This window comes from Emydura macquarii, unplaced genomic scaffold (genome assembly GCF_026122565.2).
Source record: "Emydura macquarii macquarii isolate MOO-44397 ecotype Brisbane River unplaced genomic scaffold, CSIRO-AGI_Emac_v2 contig_1390, whole genome shotgun sequence".
In the NCBI taxonomy this organism is placed as follows: Eukaryota; Metazoa; Chordata; order Testudines; family Chelidae; genus Emydura; species Emydura macquarii.
In genome coordinates, this window is record NW_027131527.1 from 19,774,887 (window position 1) to 19,792,514 (window position 17,628).

General features: G+C 40.7%; 2 protein-coding genes across 6 annotated transcripts in view; one reads left to right on the forward strand and one right to left on the reverse strand.

Moving 5' to 3' along the window:
• RNLS (renalase, FAD dependent amine oxidase) overlaps positions 1–11,310 on the reverse strand; it is a 132,188-nt gene extending 120,878 nt beyond the window's left edge. For both annotated transcript variants that reach the window (XM_067552790.1, XM_067552789.1), the window contains exons 1-4: positions 11,132–11,310; positions 10,407–10,512; positions 6,217–6,359; positions 4,301–4,459 (exon numbers count right to left, since the gene is read on the reverse strand). In XM_067552790.1, the coding sequence (XP_067408891.1) occupies positions 4,301–4,459; positions 6,217–6,359; positions 10,407–10,512; positions 11,132–11,252 (529 nt within the window). In that variant the 5' untranslated portion in view covers positions 11,253–11,310. The remainder of the gene's footprint in view (positions 1–4,300; positions 4,460–6,216; positions 6,360–10,406; positions 10,513–11,131) is intronic.
• LOC137156120 (lysosomal acid lipase/cholesteryl ester hydrolase-like) overlaps positions 1,980–17,628 on the forward strand; it is a 40,609-nt gene continuing 24,960 nt past the window's right edge. For 2 of the 4 annotated variants that reach the window (XM_067552787.1, XM_067552788.1), the window contains exon 1: positions 1,980–2,535. The gene's annotated coding sequence lies outside the window, so the exon portion shown is untranslated. Of the gene's footprint in view, positions 2,536–14,327; positions 14,368–17,628 lie in introns of those variants that run through there. The other 2 variants (XM_067552785.1, XM_067552786.1) reach the window with 2 other exon arrangements.

Sequence of the window (17,628 nt, forward strand, 5' to 3'; positions counted from 1 at the left end):
GTAGTTAATATATTTACAACTTTCTAACTTCATTTTTTATAGTTATAGACCTGCTCAAGCCTCATTAGATATGCTTTGTGAATAGCAATGAGTTAAGGACAGATTGAGGAAGAATAGGAATAGAATTCAGAAAATCATATCTATTTAGGAAGGGCGCTTAAGACTATGCTTAACTTCAATGGGATTGTAAAGTTAAGAATATGCTTAAGTGCTTTCCTGAATCAAGACCCTGTATGATTTTTAAAGGCCCAGAATACATTGACTCAAAACCCTCTTTCCTCTGGAAGAAAGATGTGCACTGCTCCCCAGATGCAGTGTCTGCAGAGCTGCTCAAAAATGATCATCAAAATTTTATTATAATGGGGCAAAAAGTGTTAGTTCTCATGACATTCAAAAACTAAGGAACTTCTACATTCAATTTTTTCTCAAATATTTAAAAAAACATCATTTTCAGGCAGAGTCAAAGGTGGAAAATTTCATGAAATTATGAGAAACTGACAACAGAGGAACCTTATTCCAATCTATTTTTCAAACTTTTATTACAGTGATCCCAGAAATAGAACGATTCCCAATTCTTTATGAAACTCAGCGCACATTGTGCATTTTCCAGACAGGAATTCAGAAAAAGAAATCAAGCTAACTCACAAATTAATCCCAAGAAAGTTTTCCTCATTATTGGGACTTTTAACTTGAAAGGAATTGTCTCTAGAAATTCCATTTGCACCTTATCCATAAAGTTCTGTGCACATGTGTATATTATAGCTGATCTATATCTTTTTAACAAAATTTAAAACTCTTAATTTCTTTCATGCTATCAAGATATGCGATGAATATACTAAAATACTCAGATCTGCACATAACGAAGTTCTGTACATTTTTCTTCACTTCTCTCTTTTTGAATGTTTCCTGGAGTTTTAAAACAGCCTGATTACTTTTTTCTAAATTTTTTTTTTTGGTCTGCCATTTGATAGCAGAATTGTTTTTGGCCATACATCAATCCATCCACTACAGATGACGGACAATCTTCACACTCCTTTTCCACTACTCTTTCTTCTTAATTACACAGAAAATACCATGACTGTTGGAGCACTCTCTTGGGAATTTCAGCATCCCAACCCAATTTATTCCAAATTCACTTGGGGCATTTTGATATCTCACCTTTTCTTAGCCTCTAGTCAATAGGTCAATTTGGTGTATTTCTCTAGAGCAGTGGTTCTTAACTTTTCCAAACTACTGTACCCCTGAAGCCTGAGTCCCACCCCCACGGGGCTGAGGCATGTAACTTAGTTTCATGGCACCCCTGTGGCTCCAGGCAATTACCTTTCTTGCCACCCCCAATACCAGCTCTGCACTTGCGACCCCTCTAAAACTCCAGGTTAAGAAACACTGCTCTAGAGTGATATTATTATATAGACAAACTCCTTCTTCTTCTCACTGATCTATACAACTTCATTTCTAACTTCCTCCAAATTATTAAATTATCACTGTACTCTTTTTAGTAAACTCCTAAAGTCCATGGAAAGGTTAGTGACTAATCTTAGCCAGGTTTTTTGTTTGTTTGAACTAACATCAATATAACTTTGCATTTAAAAAAACACCACCTTAAAACCAAGTATTCAAACAGAAAACACCTGTATTTAATAAAACAAGAGGTCTACATGTGGGCTACAAAAAGTATTAGAAGCATGAAGTTGTTTATGTTGACAATAGGGAGTAATCTCTTCCAAATAAAGGGAATTAAAGAGAACAGGATTATTTAATATGGTAAAGGGAAGAGTAAGAGGAATTATGACCAAGTCTATAAAATAGTGAATGGCAGAGAAGGGCACTGATGGGATGGGATAAACACACCCACACTGACCAATAATGAGAGCCTGTGAGCCCAATCAGCCCCACCCCATTACACCTGTGTGAGGTGTCAAGCCTAAAGGAAGGAGATAAAGAGGAAAGACTCAGCTCAGTAGAAGCTGATTGGGAGAAGGAATGTACTTCTTGAGTACTTCTTGTGATGGAAGGGCTAGCTAGGATCAGTGCCTCTTTAGGGCAATGAGGCGTGGTGAGGAACCTTTTGTTTATCATAACTAGTTTGGTTCCCTTTTTGGGGATCTGAAGAAGAGGCAGGCTAGGAAGAAACTACAAGACAGGACTAGTAAAAAGCAACCCCAGGATACAGCACAGGATCTGAACGAACAGATCTTATTTACTTCATGCAGGATCCCTGGACTAGAACCTAGAGTAGAGGGGGGTCCTGGGTTCCCTAATGACACACCCTACTGTGTGATGTGAAGATGCTGAAGACAAGGGCTGTAAAGCCCACAAATCCCAAAGTTGGGCTAAAGCTCTGGTTCAATGCTGCCGGACTATTGGTGTGTTGGACTTGGGTTACCCTGGAAGGGGCAGGACTAAAAGTAACCTGGCTGGAGGGCCGTCACAGGAAGAGGCACTTCATTGCAGGACTAGCGTGGCTGTTGGCAAAGGACACCAAAGAAGAAGAGGCTGCTACACCATACCCAGCTATGAGAGGACATGCCTGTGGTGAGTAGACTCTTCCACACTCACTAAGACACTATTTGTCTTATAGAAAAAGAATGGCATTTGGAATGAAAGACTGGAATGAAAATATTGTCCTTTACCTACTGTTATCAGACATGGACTCTGCTTTTGTTATCCTAGAGATGGGGCTTATACTTGAAGATTTGTTCTCCTCTTTCCTTATCTTTCCCTCTTCTTTGTTCATCAGCTGCTGTTATTATGGATGGGCTTTATACAGGGTTCTGAAAACAGTCAGACTAGAGCTCGTTCTGAGCTCCTCTGACAGGATACATTCTACAGCACAGCTGAGCAAATAATTGATTTATATTAGTTTGGTGGACAAACCAAAAAATAGGTGTCAGTTTCAAACCTAACCTGACTTTTGTTTTGTTTTTGTTTTTCTTGGTGAAACAAATTTTTGGAGTATTGAAAATGTTGAATTGTGATTTGATTTTTCTCATTCAGAAATGCATTTTTTTTTTAAATGATCAGTTTCAACATTTCTGAAATTCTTGTTTTCAGTTGTTTTTTCCAGCCAAAGCTAGTCATTGAATTCAACATGTGAAATCAGCAAAAGGCTTCAGTGCATTGAAAAATACATTTTTTCAGAAAATGTACTATTTGCCAAAAAACTTGGCCTGCTCTTTCCACAGCCTATTAGTAGCTGTACCCTTAGCTCCTACTGTTTCACCCTGGTCACAGATAGTTTGCGTCTCTGATGTTCACTGCTATGTGGGCAGTGAATGGAGAGGCAGTCTCCAAGGTAGCCTGGTCCCAGTCCTATAAGTGCATTAAAGATCAGAATACAGTAGTAAACAATGAACTGAGGACTTAGAATATTTGGGCAATATGCTTTCAGTGGATATTCCTGGTCAATAAATAGGCCACTATTTGTTGTGTGAGTTCAAGTCTCCAAGGGTACATCTACACTGCAATTAAACACCTGTGGCTGGCCTCTGTCAGCCAACTTGGGCTTGCAGGGGTTGGGCTATAGAGCCATTTAACCATGGGATAAGCGTTTGGGCTCAGGCTGGAATCTGGGCTCTGGAATCCTGGGGTCCCAGAGCCCAAATGTCAGCCCCACAATTAAATAAGCCTGTAGCCCAAGCCACACAAGCCCAAGACAGCTGATATGGGCCAGCTGTGTGTGTTTAATTGCAAAGAGTCATACCCTGAGGAGCCTTAAAGTTAAAGAGCACAATTCAGCAGAGAAGGGGGTGAGTGAGTGAGTGAGTGAGAATATGCTAACTTTACTACTGAAAACCCTACAATTTTTCCTGAAACTGCAGATGTTACTAAAATTATATTAATTGCTCAACAAGTTTCTTATGGAAAAGGCCTGCTCATTTACTCCCCTAAACAGATTTGAAGGAGGTGATAAGCCAGTAAACAGCCATTTGGGGGACTGCTGACTACTTATTTATATTTTGGGATCTGATAATTGCAAAAAACATATGTTTCTAGTTACTACAGATCTGGATGAGTTTTTACTATGAATATAACAATTACAGATCAGAATTCTCATTCTTCTAAAATAACAGGTGGTTTTCTGTTCTGAAAGTTGGATTTCATTTAAGCTATTGCTTGTATAAAACATAATCTGATGTTTATTGGACAGTGCACACCTACTTGATTTACAGCATCTGCAAAATATTTCCTCCTTTCTGCAAATGAGAACAGGTCACAAACTCAGAGGTTCCTTGCAGTGTCCTACTATACATTATTATTCTGAATTCGATACTTAATGAAATTGTAAAGAAAGACTTACTGTTCACAATGTCACCTTGAAGTTGAAGAATCTGTGGAACCGGTATTGTGAGAACAACTACATCAAACTGTTCCGGAGATCCTGTTTTCTTGCAGACCTCCCATTTCCCCCCTCTGAGGGAGATCTGTGTTACATGATGTTCATAGAAAACATCAGCACCTGCTTCAAAAAAGAAAACCAGATTAACGCATATAATTCTGTAGCAGATAGTAGAAAATGTGCACAATATTAAAATAACTTCAATTAATAATCCCAACTGATTACTGCAAAGAGTTAAGCACGTGCTGCACTTTAAGCACATAATCAGTCCCATTTACATCAGTGTATCTAATCACATGATTAAAGTACATGCTTAAGTGTTAGCAGGACTCAGACCTAAAGACCTAATGCATTGTAATCACAATTATAACAACAAATTTCCAATGTCAGCAATTGAAATAATGCAGAAGTGTTGTTTAATATAAATAATATTAACTTATCTAAAAATGTATTAGTAGAATAGTCACTAAGTACTGTAAGAAAACACTCAAATTCCACTGCTTTGAAGAAGAAAAATAGTAATGAAGCTATGACAGTTTATAGCAGCTGGATGATCTGCTCCCTCGTCTTTTGTAATCAATTCTAAACATAGTACAGCTTTATATCATAGGTACATATTGTGAAACCGTTTGTTCACAAAGGTTAATAAATCTTTCTTTTCAGCACTATGCTTCCCAGGCAGTTGAGAGAGTCCTAGATCATCAGATGAACACTATGTTTAAACCAATACTATACATTAGTTTAAAAATCCCAAATTCTGGTCATATGCAGTTACTCAAGATTTATGAGATATAAATAAATTTTCCCCTGAACCTCTGTTCACACAGGGCATGATCCTGCTCCCACAGAATTCAATGGTAACATTCTCATTGTCCTAATGGTGCAGGATCTGGTCTATATATGATAAAGCAGAGAGTGCAAATATAACTTTGGCCTCTGATCCTGCAAACACTTAAACACGTGCATAAATGTGCACATGCAGTCCCATTTGAAGTTAACAGGACTACTCACTCAGGTGCAGTTACACATGTGTATGTGCTTACAGGACTAGGGTCTTCGTTTTTAAATTTTTGCAGATTGTTTCCCATTTAAACAGCTTCAAGATTGATATTGGCACGAAACATTTTTATGAAAAAGAATCAGTCTTTTCCAGGTTCAAATAGACTGTAACAAGCCATGTCCATTCAAAACTTTAGTGTGCCATGACAGATTAATACATTCTAAGGCCAGGAGGGACAACTGTGATAATCTAGTCAGACCTCCTGCATAATACGGGCCACAGAACTCCCCCAAAATAAGACTGTTTGAATTAGACCATATCTTTTAGAAAAACATCCAATTGACTTCAAAATTGCCAGTGATAAAGAGAATCCACCAAACCCTCGGACACCGTTCCAATGGTTCATTACCTTCACTACTTTGTCTCCAGTCTGAATTTGTCTAGCAACAACTTCCAGCCACTGGCTCTTGTAATAACTTTGTCTACTAGATTAAAGAACCCATTGTCAAATATTTGCTCCCCATATAGGTACTTATAGACTGAGATCAAGTAACTCCTTTAACTTTCTCTTTGTTACACTAAATAAATTGAGCTCCCGGAGTCCAGCACAATGAGGCATGTTTTCCAATCCATCATGCTCTCACATGTACAAATCTACTACCAACCTTCCTTGTCCAAGGGCATGGGAGCACTGCAGAGTCACTACATTCAGACCTTTTTCCTGAGGGTATACTGAGACTGAGGTGCAAAGGAAAAATTCCTATCACTTTCAAGTGACACTAGTTTCAAGAGTGAGTGGGTTCCTCGGTCACTTCTTGTTGATCAGAGGAAGGATAACTAACAGAGGAGTTAATTACAAAACATGTCTGAAGACTACCTGACTCCGTTAAATAATGCTTGACAATTGAGGAGATTCCCTGGGGAGTAACAAAATTGTGAGATCCTTCTTCCATCACCATTCCTTCGACTGGGGCAGTCAATGGCTTCAACACACCATGAGTCAAAAGCTCCTCGTAGAAGCTAAGAATCAAACAAAATATACATGCTAAGTATCTGCAAGAACAGTAACAACCTCATTAATTGTTAACCACGGCAATTAAAGACTGGCATAACAAAAATTATATAACATTTGTCTTCCACTATGTACTCAACTGGAGTCTGAAGCCAAACTATGTATGTTTAGTGTTAATATATTCCTAACAAATTTAAATATATAAATTATCATAGAGTCGTAGGACTGGAAGGGACCTCGAGAGGTCATCTAGCCCAGTCCCATGAACTTATGGCAGAACCAAGCATTATCTAGACCAGGTATTTGTCTAACCTGCTCTTAAAAGTCTTAACAATCTCCCTAGGCAATTTATTCCAGTGCTTAAGTATACTGACAGTTAAGATTTTCCTCACGTCCAACCTAAACCTCCTTTGTTACAATTTAAGCCTTATTGCTTTTTGTCCTATCTTCAGAGGTTAAGGAGAACAATTTTTCTCCCTTCTTCTAACAACCTTTTACATACTTGAAAATTGTTATCACATCCCCTCCTGGTCTTCTCTTCTCCAGTCTAAACAAACCCAATTTTTTTCAATCTTCCCTCATAGGTCATGTTTTCTAGACCTTTATTCGTTTTTGTTGCTCTTCTCTGGACTTTCTCTAATTTGTCCACATCTTTCCTCAAATGTGGTGCCCAGAACTGGACACAGTATTCCAGCTGAGGTCTAATCAGCAAAGAGTAGAGCAGAAGAATTACTTCTTGTGTCTTGCTTACAACAGTCCTGCTAACAGTCCTGAGAATGATGTTTGGGGTTTTTTTGTTTTTATTTTTTGACAACAGTGTTACACTGTTGACTCATATTTAGCTTCTCATCCATTATGACCCCCAGATCCCTTTCTGCGGGACTCTTTCCTAAGGAGTCATTTCCTATTTTGTATGCGTGCAACTGATTGTTCCTTCCTAAAACGGAGTACTTTGCATTTGTCTTTATCAAACTTCATCCTATTTACTTCAGACAGTTTCTCAAGGTTGTCCAGATCACTTTGAATTTTAATCCTAACCTCCAAATGACTTGCAACCCCTCCCATCTTGGTATCATCCACAAACTTTTTATAAGTGTACTCTCTAGGCCATTATCTAAATCACTGATGAAGATACTGACTAGAACTAAACCCACAACTGATCCCTGCAGGACCCCATTTGATATGCCCTTCCAGCTTGACTGTGAACAACTGATAACTATTCTCTGGGAACTGTTTTCCAACCAGTTACGCACCCACCTTATAGTAGCTCCATCTAGGTTGTGTTTCCCTAGTTTGTTTATGAAAGGGTCATGTGAGATAGTATCAAAAGCTTTACTAAAGTCAAGATATATCTCATCCACCACTTCCCCCACTATCCACAAGGCTTGTTACCCTGTCAAAGAAAGTGCATGCATATGTGTGTTTATAAAAACTTATGTTTACTTTCTCACTATTTCATTATTAGGGAAGTAAAATGTACCCACCTAGCTCTTCCCATTGCAATCCTGCTGGAAAGTTTCATATCAGCTAGGAATTCTGACTTTTTATGGCAGGAAGATAAAAGATGGTGTTTTGAGGCGCTAAAAGTATTTAACTGACTGCCCACTTTTCTTCTACTGGGAAAGCTCTAAGTGATGTCTCAGCTGAGTTGTCAGTATCTTCCTACAGATGGAACTCCGCTTCCTTTAGCATTTACAAAAAATAAACTGCACAGGGTATCAATTACCTATCATTACACTGTCAGCCCACTAATCCAACTCCTAAGGATTTATTTTAATATTCCAAACCAATGAGCAGCTTCAAACAGTCACCATTATTTTAACAAAGATTTTGCATGTTTCCTCTCTCTCCACAAAATATTACTTTGGACCCCTGACAACTTTTTTTTAACTGTAAAGGTGTCATATCTTTAAAGCCTCCTCCAGCTGTCGAAAAGGTTTTGGACAGATAACCTGGGTCTTGAACCACTGACAGCAAGGAAGATCAAATCTAAGGCCTTGAATTGGTAATAGAAGCAGACTAGGAGCCAGTGGAGGGAGCACAAAGAGGTGATGTACTCATGGCAGTCTGGCCCACGAAGGAGGCAAACACTGGAGTATTTTATGCAAGCTGGAGTCTCTGCACTGCTGCTATCTTCAGCCACAGTGAGTTACATTAATCTGGATGGATCTCTGTGGCCAGATTCTCACCTGGGAAATCAGAGCGAAGAGCCATTGGAAGAAGGCATTTTTCACCATTTATACATTTTGAGACTTAGCCTAGATGCCAAGTCAAGCAGGTCCCCAAGGTAATAAGATGAATACCTCCAAATGAGAGATACACAAACACATGGAAAGAGGTGTAAAACTATTTTTAGGACACCTGACATAATCTTTTTTTAAAGATAGGAAATAATAATTTATACAACCTGCAGAATTTTTCAGAGAATTAGTCAGATGGCACAGTACACTATAACTCTGAGGTTTTGTTTTCTTTCCCTAAGTTTCTTTCTTGACTTTCATATTTAATCCCTCTGACTTCAGTTAGGAAACAGAAAGTAGTCAAGGCAGAATTTGGACTAGAACCCTGCAACTCAAGCCGAACCCAATGGGAGAAGTGTCAGGTCCAGATCCGATTGGAAAACAATTAGATCTGCTCCGTTTGGCTCTCCTCCTCCTCGCTCCTGCTGGCCACCGCTACTTCACTGCACTGCATGTGTTGCAGAGAGTGCGCCAGTGTCTTTCACTCTGCAGCATGCACATGGTGCAGCAGGGGGTGATGCTCGCAGCTGCCACCACGCCAACAACCCCAGGAGCAAAAGGCAGCAGTGATGATTCAGGTTTGGGGGACAGGGTTGAGTAGGTTTGGGTCAAAGCCTAAAAGTTAGGCTCAAGCAAACCTCTAATTTGGTCCTCTGTAGTCTTCTCTCTCATTCAAAAACATTCCCTTTAACTGTACTACTTAGGTAAGGCCCAGTTTTGTCACCCTTGTTCACACCAGGTGGTACCTCATTCTCTGAGAACTTTCACTGAGATTACTGGAACTACTGGCAGAGTAAATTACCACTCAGCATGAGTAAGAATGGCAGAAGTTTACTGAACTCCTGGAATGCACATGATGGCAGGCAAAAGGACATACTTAATGAAAATTGCTTTTTTATTACAGTTTTGCATCTTTGTCTAGTCAGGACACTGCTGAGGAGCACATGCAGTTTATTTATTATTTACCCAAGGTCAAACTATAACAGCCTCTAATATGAGCAGTCTTCTTAACTTCAACTATGTACATGAATAAATTTGTGCTGCCATTATAGCTTATTGGAACCATTTAAAAATTTGTGCCTCTAATGAATATGCTTTCATTCGATTACATTTTGATATGTTAAAAACTAGCAGGGGATGTTCACATCAAACAAGCAATACCATATCTAACTCAATAGCAATGCCACATACTTGTAAATCTGCTAACTTTCAGTCTCATTTTTTATTTTGTTATTCATTCCATTTGCCTACAAAACAATAGGTAAAATTCTCTTGAATTTAATACAATTACTTTAACAATAATAATAAGATCATAACAAATACAAAAGGTACACTGTCAATTTATGTGCAGCCTGAAATTGAGATTTTGGGAATTCAATTTTTCTTAAACTAATATTTCCATTTTTAAACAAAAAGCTTCTTCTTGAATCACTGTTTTAAATAAATAAACACTCCTGTGAGCCTCCCAAGTCTAAACATAGCAAAACTAAGACTCCAAAAGTGAAATTTACTAAAACCAAAATGAAATTGATGACTTTTTTTTATTGTCCAAGCTGTGAAAACTGCAGAAAGTAAACCAACCTCTGTTTTCAGTGACAAGGGAGTTTTCATTCTTTCACTTTTAATAAGTTGTTGTTAGTAACATCTGTAAGAAAACTGTTCTTCTGAGAGCAGAAAATTATTTTTTTAAAAGATCACTTGGTAATCCCATGTACATTTTGTATCACAGAGAGTGCAACCTATCGGGTTAAAAAGATAATGCTCGCTGTTACTTTTCCTAATCGTTCTCCACAAACTTTTTATTCAGCTTCTCACCTCTGATGCTTTTGGGCATAGGCGGGTCTAAGCGTGATGTACTGTGCTCCCAGATCTGCCGTACAGCCGGGGTCATGAGGGCTCCTGCTCGTAGCCATTCTTCCGCCTGGGAGAAAGGACAGGCAGGGAGACGGGATTAAAGGACGGCCACTAGGCGTGTCTGTTCACGCTCCCCCATGTACCGTCACGGGACACCGTGAACACTCCGCAGCGCGTCACCTGCGATGGGCTGCAGAAAACGACTTTCCATCAGGCTCTTGGGCTTTCTCGTTCTCGCCCCCAAGGGCGATCAGGGCCGCCCCTGCTCTCGAGCCCTCAAGGCGCGGCCCCCACAGCCCTCGGCTGGCCGGAGCGGCCGCCATCCTGCACAGCTGTTCGCTCCCTCGCAGATGCTGTCATCGCAGCCCCAGCCCCGCTCACCACGAGCCGGGGGAGGAGACGCCCCGTCCCTCGCCTCCGTCCGCTCCCGTTGTCAGGCCCTGCTGGCGCTGGCAGCTTCAATCCATGCATTCCCCGGCCCTCGGGTCTCAGTGGGGCGCTGCCCACGTCCCGCATGGGGCGTTCAACTCCCCGGGCCCTGCGCTTAGCCGGGCTGATGCCTCCCTCCCCGGAGCCGGGGTGCCGGTGCCAGCCCCTGCGCCGCCCGCGCTCCCCGGTCCCTCGGCACGGGGCGGCGGGGAGGCGAAGTCCCTGCAGAGGCCGCTGTGCCCGCGGCAGGGCCTCACCTGCGCCCCGGGCTTTGTCCCAGAGCACGATGCGCAGCGGCCGCTGGGGCAGCTCCCTCCGCAGCAGCGCAGCGCACAGGCTGCCGGTCAGCCCGGCGCCCACGATCAGCACCCGCGCCATGAGCCGAGCCGAGCCGAGCCGAGCGGCTCACAGACTCCGGCTCCCCCGCGTCGCTGCTCTGCCGCTGGGGCCAACCAGCGAGTTGCCCGGCGGATCCTGCTGCAGCCCCACTCGCCGGCAGGGGGAGCAGCCCGCGGGCCCGGCTCTCACAGCTCTGCCTGCCCAGGCCGAGCCCCCAGAGCGCCGCCCGCGTACCAGCGCAGCCGCTCCTCCTTCTCTCCTCGCCGGGCTGAGGGGGAACCCAGGGCCTCAGTGAGGACGAGCTTTCGCAGGGGGGAATTCCTGCTGATTTGTATCCATGGTGGGAGAGGTCTGTCTGTCTGTCACATGCACACACGACAGGGACACGTCCACATTACATATGTGCTCCGCACCCGGCCCTACATAAACAAATCCCTGCCTAGGACTAGCCTTACACAACCCCCACACATCTCCCGCCCCCACCAACACTCCCTAAACAGGACTCCAGTATATGCTGACTTCTGTATATGGAGTCAAACGACAGAGCAGATAATCGAAAACCCAATCCTGTAAGTGACTCCGCATGCACAGGCTTCCCCGGAGCGGATTGGACCACATATGTGGAGTCACTTGCACAACTGGGACCTAACTGAGTACAAAGTCACATGGACCTGGTGTGAGCTGCAGTCTTCTTTTCCAGCCAGGGCTAGGCCGGTGATGGTCATTAGGGGGATGGGGAAAGCCAAGGAAAGGGAAGGGTACCCCAGCCATTGATACATCAATATTTAATGGTAAGCATTTTAGAAAGAAAAGCTAAAAATGCTTAACGTTTAAAATCACTAACAAAAACCGTGTAAACAGAAATGCATCTAGTTCAAAAAGAGAGTTAAACTAAGTTCTTGTTCTACTTAACTGCCAAGTTCCTAGATCTGCAGTCAGAGCGTCCCATTTGTAACTGGTGAGATTGTTAACCCCAATACCTGTGTAAGGAATGCCGCTTTTTCTTCTACTTAGGTGTTAGTAATGTCACCAGTTATTGCAAAACAAACCTACAGACCCCCCCATGGTGGAAACTCAAGCTTTAGTAGGTAACAAGTGTTTCAGTTCACCTTTGTTATATGAATTTATAATGGTATAATCCATACATGTAGTTTTGTTTGGAATCTCAAACTTTTTTTTTTTATATATTTTGATAAACATTTCCATTGCCTTTACCATTTTCATTATTATGTTTTTGTTGGCACTTCAGACTTACAGTCCTTGATCATAGGATCAGGACAGGATGTGCATTTTGTCTCATGTACCGACTACATTCATCGGCACTGAAGCAGTAAAGCTGCAAATGCAGAGCCACTAGTTATCTTTAAAACTGGACATTCCCCGTATTCTGAGGGACTGTCACAGAACATGATTCAGGGGCTAGTTGGGAGCCTGTATCCATAAAAGCTATGGGCTTGGCTATTGATATGCACATTTATAAAATGCTGTACACTCAAACTTATCAATATCTGCAGTGCTCTATATGTTGAGGATGCCATCTCCCCCTCCTTTTTTTAACACATGGATAATGGTTTTAGAGCTTTAAATCTTGTTCCCCAGTCTGACACATTGCTCTTTTTTCTGCAGTGGCAATGGTCATCTCAGTTTTTATCTTTCACAGGTGACATCTTTTGTTTCCAGGTGATTCCCATGCTCTGTCTGAGTTTTCCATGTGACATTTTGTCATCTTATTCATTAAAATGGCCATGGGGTGAATTTTGAAGTTTGGCAGCTTTTCAGTAGAAGTATAAAGGGCACTATAAGTTTGACCTTTTCCAGCTGTACAGAGGATTTGTGGTGGATCTGAAGGATCTGTGGTGGATCTGTGGACAGTAGAGGATTCGGACAGATGGCAAAAGAGGAGGAGGAGTAGGTGCATTATTTATGCTACTATTTCTTTAATTACATTCCAATAGCATCCTATAATTTTCAACATTTAAATGAAATTCAGAATTTAGAGCTAGTCAATGTCAGATATTTATTTTCTTCCTTAAAAAAGCACCACCAATAATTATGACATTAAAATTTTGAATTGCATAATTCAGGAAAATACTATCTCCATTTTTATATATATATTTCAATGAATCCTGTTAATTGCCCTAAAATATTTCCCCTCAAATTAATTTCTATACTATTAAAATAATGTTAATGTGTGATTAAGCACACTAATGTTAGGAATTGCAAATGTGCAGTAGAATATTATACAATTGTTTCATACAACCTTGTAAGTCACATCTTTGTGACATTAGTGGGGCTACAGTCCTGCAAAGCACTTCAGCATGTGGTTAACCTTTAGTGTGCAAATAGTCTTATTGATTTCAGTGGAACTATTTGCATAATTTAGTTTATGCACATGTTGAAGTGCTTTGCTGGACTGAGGCCTGGTGGAGACAGGATTATACCAGTGTACTTAACTTTGCAACCTTAAATATTGTTTAATATATATATTTTAATAAATTCTCCTCACAAAGAAGTCCAAGGTCAGACCACATGAGAGCAGTGCCTTACATCTTGCAAGGTCAGTAGAGGGGAGCCCTTTCCTGTGTTTGAATAATTGTACACTACAAAATACACAGAGACTGCCTTATAAGATATGTCACAATTAAGGTAGGCTCCTATTAGCTTCACCTCATTCAATACACAGCATACAGAATTTTGCATCTTGTGTACAATGTTTATTTGACCCTGAAGAGCAGAATTTTTTCTTAGGCATGTAGAATAACTTACCATCTGATTATGCTCCATCCTGTATGTTAAGGACTTGCAAGTAAATATCCCTATCTGTTTTGCAAGGCTGAATTTTTAACTGATTAACAGGGATGAAGCAGGACTTAATGAACAGCAGCTGCCTATGCATGTTTTCATACATGAGACAGATATGTACACTTTACAGAGTACACAGACTAAAAAAGCACTGAGAGTAAGGCCTATAATACAGCCAGTCTTTGTTCTCAGCTCTGCAGATACACATAAATAATCTATCATATGAACTCAGATATACAATGTACACTGTTCCAACATGTATCATTTAGTCAAATCAAAACCAGTTTTCATCAAGGTGCTTTTTTTCCTCAGCAGGGACTCCTTCCTTCCAAATTTCAACGTCAATACATTGGTAAGTAAAGCTATTTATCCCTCAAATAGTAAATGAAGACTTATTGCGTAAGAGTGTAATTACAATCTGGCCTGGCTTCTTAGGGTATGATATCTTTGGTTGTATCATCACGAATGTTACATGCCAAGCTTCCCTTCAAGAAGTCCAACTGAAAGATCATTATTTAAGGATACCACAGAACCAGTGTGAGCCTCATGGATATAAGAGATTGTAGTTGCCTTTATTAGCTTAACATAACACTCTCTGTAAGAAGAAGAGAGGTTACAAAAGAAGACTATAAACATTATACAAGAATGTAATGCTGAAGTATGCAGAAAGCCTTCCCCTGACTACAACAGGCTATGCAATATTATATACACATACTTGCAGCTGGTTTTGGCACAAAGGCCTAAATTTGATGTCAGATCCAGGGCCCCACAGAATCCCCAATTACCACATAACTAATGCTGATATTTGACCAGACTCATCTAGCTTTATAATAATCTTGCAGTGTCATCCATTCAAGTTTCAGTTATATATGTAAAATCAGGGGCCTCATTCATGGATTGTGGTGACTTTATTATCCACTGAATTCGCTGAATTTATAGCTGTTTGCCACAGCAAAATGATATTATTTTTTGCAAACTCATAACCACCGAAATATCCATGTGTGCACTAAGTATAATACACCCTTGCTTCAAAATGTTTGAACAGTCCACAAAATAATACCTTCAGTAAATGCCCCAGTAATAGTGAAGGGTGGTTGTGGATCTGCTCTCCTACAGCCTACTGGAAAAAATAATGGTGAAAGTATGTAGTGCATTCTGTCTTTTTTTGGTCTCCTTTATAGCCATCTGAGCTTTCATTTATTAAAAAAATGTTTCAGGCTTATTCCATTTCATATATAGCTTTCACAGAGTAATTTGCAGTTTTCCACATGGCTGGGTTAACGTCTAAATGACAGCAAAGATCTGAATAATCCTTCTAAAAGCATTAATTTTACTCCAAATTGGGACAGTTAAAATGTTAAAATTATTATAGGCAGTGCTACTAGTGCTGTCTATATTTAAAGTTGCCTGACACTTCCCATTATATGACTGTTTTCAGTTACTTAACCATTGTCAAATTTTAACTGGGCTGAAATTTTCCATGTGGGGTGCCTGCACAGGCTGATTTTTTTTTTTTTTTTAAGGGTTTCAGCAAAAATCATTCAGCTGTTTCCCAAAAAGGAGATTCAGAGAACAATATGTTTTTTTGCCCATGCTAAAAAAAATTCTTAAAACCCTTTAATTGAGAAGCTCTGCTTCCTCCATGCTTTGGAGCAGAAACTTGAATTATGGTAGAGGGATTGCCTGGTTTCACAAATGTGTCTTTTGCTGTTTCTGTGGGGGGGAAAAAAGACCGAAACTTGGCCAACTTATAAGCCTTTGAAAAATCTGTTTTCATGTGCTCTGTAGACACTTGTTAGAATTTGGTCGTTAAATTCTCTGAAGATTCCCTCTGCACTGAACATGCGTCATCCCTAGGCTTTAAGAGCTGAGTAGAACTTTCCAGAAGGTTCCATCTCCTGGTCATTAGAGGTTGTGCAGTGCTGGGCACCGGAACTGAGAGTCTCTCCTGGGTTCTCTCTCAGAGCTTTCCCTGTTGGCACCCAGGCAGTGTGAAAGAGAAGGAGGAAACAACCTGATTTAAGTCGAATGCAGAGAGGACAGGAACGAGAGCAGGGGGAGTGGGGAGGAAATGGAGGACTAGGACTAGCTGGGCAAAGGGACTGGGCAAAAGTGCCAGGCTGGAGACTGGGAGTGGTCATGGAGAGAATACTGTAACATGGGAAAGGGAAATAAGACAGTTATTTATAAGGTTAAAGCAGGTAAACATACACACACACACAAATGAGTTACAGCTGGTAACAGAAGCTGCTGTAATGGGCAAGCTCAGTATGTCCTTTAGGGCTAACCCAAGTTAAACAGCTTAAGGATTCCTTGCTTGAGTTTAGAAACATTCCCCTCCAAATTCCAAGCAGCACAGTGATACAGTTCCTTCTGGTTAGGGATGTTTCTCCTCTTCCCCCTGAGTTCAAAGTGTGATGGGTTTGTGCATGTCCCCTCTTCATGGGTGTCAGGGGAGCAATCAACAAAGTCTTTTGTCCACTGATGTTCCACAGTGGTTCATCTGATGTCTATAGGCCTTCTTTTGTTGGGCAGGAGATGACACCTTGTGGTAATACTTCTTTCCTGACTGGGCACGGGGTGGGAGGTGGGGGGCGGTTTTCAGTTTCATAGCAAATACTTTTATAGTTACAAAGCAAACACTTAAATATTACCTTGTAACACAGGATACAGATAACATAAGTGATATAATGCATGCAGCAACTCACAAACATTTCATAAAGTCCAAACACTAAACACATCTCTCCAAATCTAATACCTATTTTAACAAAACTAACACACAGGTGAGCTAGACTGGTTTCCAGCTATGCATATGTCAGTGTTCAGAGAGGCTTACGGGCCCTCGCATGAGCTGGCATCTGGTCTGCCAGTGTCACAACCACCACCTCACTTCACCAGGATGTTGTGAAAATTAATCCACTAATGTTTGTGAAGCACTCTGACAGTGTGCTGATGAACCTCATAGAAACACCCATGAGGAAATTATTCTCTATTCAGAGCAGGGTTTAAATAATATGCAGTAAAAAAGGCTTGGGGACACACACTGAACAATGAGAATTAAACAAAATATCCAACGTATGCTGGATGAGGTAGAATCTGAATGAGGTAGGGGTTCTGTGGGAAAATAATAGTGGAAAAACATTATTTCAACATAGTTTTTTGTGTTCTTATGTAAAGTAGTGTAAGAAAAACACATAATTGAATCTAAAGCACTCAAGAAAATACTGTCTTTCTGTCCTTCCACATATTCTTTCAAGAAAGTCTTTCAGGCTATTCCACATATTGCATCACAGCTCCTAAACAGCCAGCAGCATTTTAAACTCTGAACCCTCTAACTCTTATAAATCTTTTAAATACCAGCATAAGAAACAGGAAAAGGGGATTTAAAAATTTTTTATTTTCCTCTTTCACTGGTTGCAAAAAAAAAAAGAAGGAAAAAAAAAAGGAGAGAATAAACACTGGACAAGGAGGGGTGGGGAAAGCATATCCTCCCCCATCCCATGCTTTTCCTTTCTGTGCATTTAGCTTAAAACAAAATATTAAGTGCTTCATCACAAAGAATTCAGCACATGGAATACAATATTAATGACATTTTCTAGGGAATAATGTCAGT